General features: G+C 54.9%; 1 protein-coding gene across 4 annotated transcripts; it reads left to right on the top strand.

Moving 5' to 3' along the window:
- Positions 1–142: 142 nt before the first annotated feature.
- Positions 143–9755, top strand: FAM131A (family with sequence similarity 131 member A). 4 transcript variants are annotated; one of them, XM_066347094.1, is made up of 8 exons: positions 235–352; positions 929–1152; positions 1522–1582; positions 2848–2990; positions 5522–5615; positions 5861–6043; positions 6217–6333; positions 8039–9755. In XM_066347094.1, exons 5-8 carry the CDS (start codon positions 5546–5548, stop codon positions 8512–8514), a joined length of 846 nt encoding a protein of 281 aa, XP_066203191.1. In that variant the 5' UTR covers positions 235–352; positions 929–1152; positions 1522–1582; positions 2848–2990; positions 5522–5545; the 3' UTR covers positions 8515–9755. The 4 variants fall into 4 exon arrangements, with proteins under 4 accessions (XP_066203193.1, XP_066203190.1, XP_066203191.1 ...); XM_066347093.1 differs by lacking the exon at positions 929–1152 and having other exon boundaries at positions 216–352; XM_066347092.1 differs by lacking the exons at positions 235–352; positions 929–1152; positions 1522–1582 and adding an exon at positions 2096–2226.
- Positions 9756–9872: the final 117 nt, after the last annotated feature.

Below are 9872 nucleotides of genomic sequence, written 5' to 3'. Positions count from 1 at the left end.
AGCTCCGCAGGCTTGAGGGGTTTCCGCAGTTGTCACTGGAAGCACAGGACAAGCTTTATCCGTACTCGGCCCCAGGCCGCCCCTGCGTGGCCTTGACGCCGGCTCTGCCCCGCCCGCGTTGAATAGTGACGCGAGTGGCCACGCCCCCGCGCTAACGTCATCGGCCCGGTTCCCTCTCCCGGGAGCGGCGGCGGACGCGCGGCTCCCACCCCCCCCTCACGGGTTCTTGCTTACCCGGTGGTGGCCGCGGCCCGACCCTCTGCAAGCCGATGGCCCGGGTCCCGAGCGCGGGCTAGCGTGCCTGGGTGCCCGACCATGGGCTGCATCGGCTGTCGGAGCCCGGCGGGTCAGGGTAAGAGGCAGAGGCCGGCATAGGGGGTCGGGCTGCGGGTGCGCGGGCCTCGGGTGGGTGGGGGCCTTGAGGAAGGGGCCAGTGTCGAGAGGGAGGAGCCTGCACCGGGGAGGCGGGCCAGGCAAGAGGAGGGAGCGGACCTGAGCGGGGAGGGGGCTAAACAGACTTTGGTTCGGTCCCTTGGCCTGCCTGCTTCTGGGCTCTGCAGGGTAGACTCGTGTCTTTCTGCCTGGATTCTCACCACCACTGAGGATGGCAGGAGGCGCATGGCCCGGGGAGGGACTAGTCAACCCTTTCCAGCCCATGGCAACTGGCCTTATTCACCCCCACACACTCAATCCCCTTCTGCCTTAAACCTCTCCTCTGGCTGTCCTGGGAGTGGCCCTATGCTGGAAACCTGCCCCTCCCAGCTGTGTCCCAACCTCCTTAAGCCTGCACTCGCTGGCCAAGTACCCTGCTAGGGAGTTTTTAACCCTTACTCTGTATTTCAGTCAAATGGTTGATGAAGGGAACTAAGGCCCCACTTGGGGCACCTGTGAATACCTGATCACCTCTCACTTCTTACAACTCTTTTAGTTTCCTTTCCCCACTCTCATCAATGAAAAGTCACCCTATCCTGTGGAGTGAAACGGGAGCCCAGAGGGAGGCCATCGGGGCTTCCTTCTCACAACTGCTGACCCTTGCTTGGGCTTTGGTTACCATTGATGGTGCATGCTGGGGCCTGGTCTTAGACCTATGCATCTGAGGTTGGCCAGCCTACTTTACTCCAGTGTCATGGATTTCTCCAAGCCTAAGGCCAGGTAGGAACTTTTGATGTTGAGGGATAGGTTTCTAATGGGTCCTGGGCTTTCAGGGCAGGTGGTCAGTCACACATGCCATAGTGTGGTTGGTACTTGAGGTTCTTTGGAACTAAGACAGATTTCTTTCCTTGGGTTCCTGTGTGGAATTCTGGGACTTGTAGTTCTAAATTAACCTCATGGCTTTTGAAGCTGAGAAGCAGCAGGCTGCTCTGAACCCTCTGGACCTGCTGAGGCATGGAGTTCAGGAAGTTATTCTGTTTTACAGTCAGGGGAGATTTTAGCTGACCTCAGGATTGGCATCAAGAGCCCTGATTAGGTACCAGCTGGGGCCATGGATGGCCTGTAATGTGTCTTCCTTCTGGTTGGTAGCATTTCTGGGGACCACCAGCTGGCTGAGGCTCAGGGACAGAGACGGCTGCTCCAGCTAAAGGTCAGTTGTGATATACATTGCCTGTTGGCACTGTCTAGGGCAGGGGTTCCCAAACTACGGCCCTCACCGCACTTCCAGAAGGGGCACCTCTTTCATTGGTGGTCAGTGAGAGGAGCATAGTTCCCATTGAAATACTGGTCAGTTTGTTGATTTAAATTTACTCGTTCTTTATTTTAAATATTGTATTTGTTCCCGTTTTGTTTTTTTACTTTAAAATAAGATATGTGCAATGTGCACAGGGATTTGTTCATATTTTTTTTATAGTCCGGCCCTCCAACAGTCTGAGGGACAGTGAACTGGCCCCTTGTGTAAAAAGTTTGGGGGCCCCTGGTTTAGGGGATGGGCCTTAGCTCACTAAGCTCCATAGAGTTGGACCGGGCCCCTGGAACTCCCACCTCCTCAAAGTCATGAGGCAGGAGGCTTCTCCTTATGTGACTAGGAACAGGTTCCAAGTGGGGAGGGGACTGGCTCAGCATCCGGAACCAAAATAGGAATAGAACTGGGAGCTGAGCCTGGAGCAGTTCTGGGCTTTTGGTTCTCTGCATCATCAGCCAGAATGCCTATGATTTCTGTGCTGGGCAAAATGTTTCTGTGGCAGCGTGAAGGTCCTGGAGGACGATGGACTTGTCAGACAAGTCGCAGAGGTGAGACCAAGAGCCATAGATGTAATCTGGGAGGTGATGGGAAGCTGAGGAACAGGGTGCTCAGGTGGCAAAAGGGAAATTACTTTGGCTTAGATCTTGGGAACCAGGCTGAGGCCAGAGAGGCCATCAGGATCAACAACCTTAGGGAACTGGGGCTCAAGTCAGAAAAAAATCATGGGTTTATCAGAGAAAAGAGCTGCGTACCAGCTGAGTCTGGTGAGAAGGAAGGCAGCAAACCTGCACAGGGTCCAAGATGGTGGTGGGAGGAGGATGGTGATGGCAGTGTAAAAATGAACTGTGCTTTCGGAAAGGAATGGGTAGGCTGAGAAACCAAAAATTCAGAATTCATCAAAGTCCAGGTTTCGTCCTGAGGGTTTTGATGGCAAAATATATCCAGTGGAGGAAGGAGGCTAGTGGCTGCCACAAAATGGCCCCAGGGGCTTAAAGGTTAGGGGCAGTGGGATAGGGGCTTTCAGAGTTGCGGAGAGCACCAGGTGGTTGCTGATATTCTGGGAGGTGGGGGAGGGGTGAGGAGGAATGATATGGCAACATCGGATGAAAAGGAGGGGGATCTTGGCAGAAGTGGGAGCCCAGCTGAACAGCCTTTTCCCCACTCCTCAGTGGCCTCGGACCCCGCGTGGGCTGTGGAGTGGATCGAACTTCCTCGGGGCCTTTCTCTAACTTCCTTGGGATCTGCTCGGACCCTCCGAGGCTGGAGCCGGTCCTCTCGCCCTTCCTCCGTGGACAGCCAGGACTTGCCAGAGGTGCTGGGCCCCTGGTGTTGGTAGGGGAAGGAGGACCGCATCCTTATGAAGGAGATCTGTATCCCCCTACCCCCGCCTTGCCAGCCTGTTTCTGGCTCCCTTTGCCTGCGAGCGTAGGCGCTATCCGGCCGGCAGTAAGGCCGCCCCCGCCGGTCTGCTCTTCTCGGCGCCGTGCCAGTGCTGGCGGGCTGCTCGCGTCTTTGGCGCTGACGTCAGCGCATCCCGGGCCATATCCCGGGAGACCCTGTTGCATGGTGATGGGTTGCCAAGGAGACATACACCTTTTCTCTGGGCCCGGGCCGCAGCTGCGCGGAGTGCTGGCACGATGGCCTTGGCTGGGGGGAGTGAGGGGAGGGAGGGAGTGCGAGCCAGGAAACACCCAGCAGGTGCTCCTCCCTCCGGGCCTGGCCAGAGGCTACCGGCGCCACCCTGGGGGCCCTGTCAGCCAGGTACTGAAGGGGAAGGACAGAGGGAATGGACCTGAAGTCAAGGGGCAGGTGGTGACCCTCTTAAGAAGGGTGGGAACTGATGGAGTAGAGCTAGGCAATGCCTGGGATGGGTCCTGTACCTCTGACTTCAGTCACTGGTTGAGGGAAACATTTGCCTGGGCTTGCCAAGGAGCACAGAGCCAGGCACAGGGTGAGGTGGGAATCCAGGTGAATCAGATTAAGGCCCTGCCATCCTGAGATCCCTCGGGAGAGATACAAGGGTAATGCTGGGGTTGGGGTGGGGTTGAAGAAGAGGAAACACTGGACTGAAAACACAATAGGAGTTGACACTTGAGTCAGGCCTTCAATGGTAGGGAGAATTTTGTCAGGCAAAGATGACATTCTTAGCCCAGGGAATGGCTGGGTTTCTTTGCCTGGAGGACGGCAGGAGGGCTGTTTACTTACAGGGAAAGTGGACAGGTGGGGATTTACTGGGCAGAGGGTATGGGGGTGGGGGGTGGATTCCAAGCAGGACTGGAAGGAGGCAGTGTCTCACGGAGTCCTTCAGTGCCTGGCTCTGAGCTTGTACTTCATTGGACAGTGGAGGAGCCCAGGAAAGATTTGAAATAAGGACATGTTGTGACCAGTTGCACTGCAGGAAAATTGTTTACATTTATACCTTGCCTTGTTCATTCAGCCTATGTACTTAGGTTACTCTGTATCAGGCACTGTGCTAACACGGTGCAGCAGTGGCCAAAAGAGACTGGATTTCCTAAAGAGCTTAAGACCAGTTAAGGAGACCAACAAGAAATAAAGGAACACACAAAATAGAACATAATTATAGCCTGACCAGGCGGTGGCGCAGTGGATAGAGCGTCGGACTGGGATGCGGAAGGGCCCAGGTTCGAGACCCTGAGGTCGCCAGCTTGAGTGCGGGCTCATCTGGTTTGAGCAAAAGCTCACCAGCTTGGACCTAAGGTCGCTGGCTCAAGCAAGGGGTTACTCGGTCTGCTGAAGGCCCGTGGTCAAGGCACATATGAGAAAGCAATCAATGAACAACTGAGGTGTCGCAATGAAAAACTGATGATTGATGCTTCTCATCTCTCTCTGTTCCTGTCTGTCTGTCCCTATCTGTCCCTCTCTCTGACTCTCTGTCTCTGTAAAAAAAAAAAAAAAAAAAAAAAGAACATAATTACACACATGGGACACATTAATAGAGGATGGTGACTTGTTCCAGACTACAGAGGGAAGGTGGACAGCTGGTAGGGTAGCCAGGAAGGATTCTCCAAGGGAGCGATATTTCAGCCAAGACCCAGAAGATGAGAGAGAGCCAGCCAGACACAGGAGGGAGAGAAGGGAACGCTTACGCAACATACTAGGCTGGGAGAACAGCATGGAGTCGGAGCAGCTTGGGGGACCACCACTGTGCTCATCTGGGCAAGGGGCATTGAGAGTTTGAGGAAGCATTGTGGCAGAGGGTGAGGGTAATGTTAGAGGCAGTCTGGAGAAGGAACTAATTAGGTCTCAACATAGGTGGGTAAGGAAAGCCTATGGGAAATTTAATGGTTAATGTTGAGGTTGGAGCCAGACTAAAGGGGAGAATGGCGGTGCAATGCGAAGTAAGGAAGCATGGAAGCAGGGCCAGCTATGGGGAGAAGGTGTTGGGTTCGTTTTTGGTCATGCTGAACTTGTGGTCCTGGTAGGCTCTAGAAGCAGCTAGAACGTGGGCCTGAAGACTGAGAGAAGAGGGGCAAAAGGAAGGGGACCTGGATGTTATATCCTTCTCCCTTTCTCTTTTCTCAAAAGCCCCTACTCCATGGTTTTTCCTGACCAGCCTTCTTCCCCTCTGGGAGCTGGGAAGGTGGAGGGTTAGCTGCAGTTCTGCTACTTTGGGCCTGCCCGTTTCCATTGCTCCCTGGGAGGACATAGTTTGCTGGTCCTAGCTTCTTACCCATTTACATATCCCAGCAGCCATTGGGACACATGTGCTGCCCTGGCATCTCTTCCCAGTTCCCCTATCCCCTTGATACTTAGGGTGGGCTATGAGCATCTGGGAGGACATTGCTGTCAGAGGAACACTCATCCCCGATGCTGTCACCCCAGGTGAATGTTGGAGACACAGTCGCGATGCTGCCCAAGTCCCGGAGAGCCCTAACCATTCAGGAGATTGCTGCGCTGGCCAGATCCTCCCTGCATGGTATGCGTCCCCCTTTCTTACCTCCGGCAATTTGGTCCTTTCTTCTACCTTTTTGCACATGCTGTTGGGTATTGTACCCTATGAGTTCCTGATGTCTTCTCCCTTTCCTCTCTTCCTTAGGTGAATCCCAGCCCCTTCCTCCCAAAGACACATATGGACCCTCACTACCACCCCCCGTCCACTTCCCTCCCAGATGGTCCCTGGCTCTGCTCTTACCAGGTTTTCTGATTCTGCCCCACTTCCAGGTATTTCCCAGGTGGTGAAGGACCACGTGACCAAGCCCACTGCCATGGCTCAGGGCAGAGTGGCTCACCTCATTGAGTGGAAAGGCTGGAGCAAGCCAAGCGACTCGCCTGCTGCCTTGGAATCAGCCTTTTCCTCCTATTCAGATCTCAGTGAGGGTGAACAAGAGGCTCGTTTTGCAGCAGGTGATTGAAAGGATCAGCTACGTGTTTGTCATAGGGATGCTCTTTCTCATCTCCTTGGGCTTGGTTTGGGGTTGGAATTTTCCCATGCCCCCTGTGTCTTCCCTCTCCTGTCTCCAAACTGAGCCCTAATCTTAGTTCACCTCTGCTAATGAATTCCCTGTTCTCCCCAACAGGAGTGGCTGAGCAGTTTGCCATTGCAGAAGCCAAGCTCCGGGCATGGTCTTCAGTGGATGGTGAGGACTCGACTGATGAGTCCTATGATGAGGACTTTGCTGGGGGAACTGACTTAGGTGAGTGGACATGCCATGCTAGTGCTGCCAGCTGGGGTGGAACTGCCCGATAGGCCCCTGGTTCAGAGCTCAGCCTTTGCAAGGAGAGCGGAGAGGGGCAGATCCTGTCCAGGCAGTCATTGACTTTCCTTTTTTTTTTTTTTAAAGTGACAGAAGGAAAGAGACAGGAAGGGAGAGAGATGAGAAGCATCAACCTGTAGTTGTTGCACCTTAGTTGTTCATTGATTGCTTCTCATGTATCTTGACCAGGGGGCTTCAGCTGAACCAGCAACCCCTTGCTCAAGCCAATGACCTTGTGCTTCAAGCCAGTGACCTTGTGCTTCAAGCCAGTGACCTTTGGACTCAAGCCAGCGACCATGGGGTCATGTCCATGATCCTATGCTCAAGCCGGCAACCCTGTGCTCAAGCTGAATGAGCTCACGATCAAGCTGGTGACCTCAGGGTTTTGAACCTGGGACAGGTCGGTGCCCTATCCACCGTGCCACCACCAGTCAGGTGGCAGTCATTGACTTTCTGTGGGCAGAAGGGCTGTCCACCCTCATGAGTGAGCAGTCAGCAGGTGGGAATGGAATAGTTCCTTTCCCACAGGTGCTGAGCCTTCTCTGCCTGTCTGTGCAGTTGGGCCTTGTAGTCCTAAAAAAATAAAAGAAAAAAAAACCCTCCCAGAGACTTTACCAGCCCCTTCTGTGCAGTCACGGCTCTGGGGGGTCTGCGTGCCTCGCCTCTGGAAGTCCTCCTAAGGCAGCCTGCTTGGCTGGCTGGCTGGCAGCACCAATGGACCAGAGGACAGCAGCACAGCATGTCACAGGGCTGTGGCCCTAGGCAAACAGGAAGCCTGCTGGGCCTGGAATGCCACAGGCCTGCTGGCTCCAGGTCAGCATCCTCACATTCCAAGCTAGTCGGGGCCTTTCTCTTGGCCAGTGCTTGCAGAGGGGACCCTGTGGAGCTGTGCAGCTGTGTGGCTTTGCAAGGCCCTTCTTGCATCTTTCATTCTCGGGACCACGTGGCTGGCTTTCTCCATAGCTTCTAGGCTCAAGCCTCCCAGGCCACCATTCCCCTACCCCCATTCCTTTGCCTTTGAACCTCGCTTCCACACGCTTCCAAACCCTTAGCTAATTAACATGTTCTCCAGGGTGGCACTACATGAGAGCGCATTGGCGACTGCTGCTGTGGTGCAGAGGGGACTGGTTTGGAGACCAAGACAGACCTGAACCAGTGTTTTGTCTGAGTTCCAGGCCTGCTTTGACCTTGGTATATTGATTAATAACTAACATTTACCCAAGGCCGCTACTAGCCCATGTGGAATCTTTGTACAAATTTGAAGAAGGGACTCCTTTCTCTGGGGGGCGCAACCCCATGCCAGGGCATGCTGCTTGGTGAGCAGAATATGGGATGACTCTCAGCCCTCACTGACTGCCTTGGACAGGCTTCCCTTGTGCAGTGAACAACCTGTATGCCCTCGATTGGTATCCCTACATTTATTGTTTTTTTACTGTGTGCCAGACTCACAGCTCTCAGCAACCCCATAAGGTAGGTATATCAGAATCCCTAATTGAGGCTGAGAGGCTAAGCGATTTTCCTCAAGTTCCCTAGCTCCTATGCACCATCCCTAGAGCTGTGCCAAGGCGGAATGGGGAGAATGTGGCTTCCAGTTTGGCCACTGGGATGGGGCTAGCAGGGTGTCTTCTTTTCTCTCCTCCAACAGACATGGCTGGGCAGCTGCCCCTGGGACCACACCTCCAGGACCTCTTCACTGGCCACCGATTTTCCCGGCCCATGCGCCAGGGCTCTGTGGAGCCTGAGAGCGACTGCTCACAGACCGTGTCCCCAGAGACCCTGTGCTCTAGTCTGTGCAGCCTGGAGGATGGGTTGCTGGGCTCCCCAGCTCACCTGGCCTCCCAGCTGCTAGGCGAAGAGCTGCTCCTTGCCAAACTGCCCCCCAGCCGGGAAAGTGCCTTCCGCAGCCTGGGCCCATCGGAGGCCCAGGACTTGCTCTACAACTCGCCCCTCACAGAGCCCTGCCTTTCCCCCACCGAGGAGGAGCCAGCCCCCTGCGAGGACTGCCACCTGCTGTGCCCACCATCGGTGGGCAGCTGGGAACGGCAGCAGCAAGCCTCTGACGTGGTTTCTTCTGGGGTGGTGTCCTTAGAGGAGGATGAGGTGGAGCAGGAGGGACAGTGACACAAATGCCTGGTGGTGGCATGTGTCCCCTGGCTGCTGCTGGGGGCAGAGCCTCTGTGCCCAAGTGTGGGCTTGAGGCTTCCAGCAGAGCTCCAAAGCTGGAGGGCTCCTGGGAGCGATCACTCCACATTGTGTGTTTTGCATGAATGTGTCTAGAGAGGAGGCAGGAACCAGGCTGGGGGCGCATGTCCAGCCCCCACTCCTGGGGTTTGCCGGGGGTTGCCCGGGGCCCCTGGGGCATGGCTACAGCTGTGGCAGAGTGATGTTCATGTTCTTAAATCAAAAAATGCCACATGTCTCTTCCTCTGATGATGTGAACCCCTGAGGGGCCATTATGACTGGGCTGTGGGATAGAATGGGAGGGAGCCCGGCCTCCCCCTCACGCCCGCCTCCGCTTCTCCTCACCTCCATGTCCACGTGCAGTGCTTGACAGAATAAACCCCTCTCCCCTTGGAGCCTACAGATTGAGCCCTGAGCGTCAGTCCCCCAGGGCCCTCCCCAGCTGGGCTCCTGCTGTGCTTCGCCTTTCCATTGTCTCTAGATCACTGTCTTTTCTAAAGAAAGGGGTTTTGGTCTGTTCTTTCAGCTGGATCTTCTCTGGGAGGCATTGGAGTGATGGAAGCATAGACCTTCCATCCTTTTCCTGGCCGCCCTGAGGGCTCTGGGCCCTTTCCCAGTCCCTCGCAGTAAGTGTGGGCAGGGGCCCCAGCCCAGCAGGCTGCCCGTTCATCAAGTTTTCTTTAGGGTGAGGTTGGGAGAGAGGATGGCTCTGGTTGCTCGAGCTGTGACTTCTATGTTCTACCAGAGAGGGCCACCAGGGGGCAAACGGGTGGCCAGGCAATTGTCTGCTGATGCCTGAGCAGGACAGGAACTGTGCCCGTGGGTGACAGGCATGAGGGAGTGTCTCTCCTTGGGGAGGAAAGAGGGTAGTGCCTTTCTTGGCAGAGGAAAGGCCAAAGCGCCAGCACTGGGGGCAGCCGGGGTGCTGATGGCCGAACAGCGGAGGCCTCTGCAGATCCTGCACTCATCCCATGGACAGGCTCTGGAGTTTTATGGCCATGTGGGTATACAGGGGGCTAGAGATTTCAGGCCTTGTAGGCTTTGGCAGGTAAGAGGGCCCAAGGTGAGAACATGAGCTGATGGGCACAGGCATTCTATATATAAGTGGCTCATTAGGTGTTTATTTTGTTCTATTTAAGAATTTGTTTTATTAAATTAATATAAAAATCTTTGTAAATCTCTATATACATCTGGTCATTGGCGGTTCCAGTATAAACCATCTTAGTTCTATCCCTTTCCCCTTCAAAGGGGCAGCAGGGGTCAAGTGACCCCACCCCATCCTGCTGGGCAGTGCTGAT

This window comes from Saccopteryx leptura, chromosome 8 (genome assembly GCF_036850995.1).
Source record: "Saccopteryx leptura isolate mSacLep1 chromosome 8, mSacLep1_pri_phased_curated, whole genome shotgun sequence".
NCBI classification, from domain to species: Eukaryota; Metazoa; Chordata; class Mammalia; order Chiroptera; family Emballonuridae; genus Saccopteryx; species Saccopteryx leptura.
Note: the sequence above shows the minus strand (reverse complement) of the source record. Positions and strands in the feature narration are given on the sequence as shown.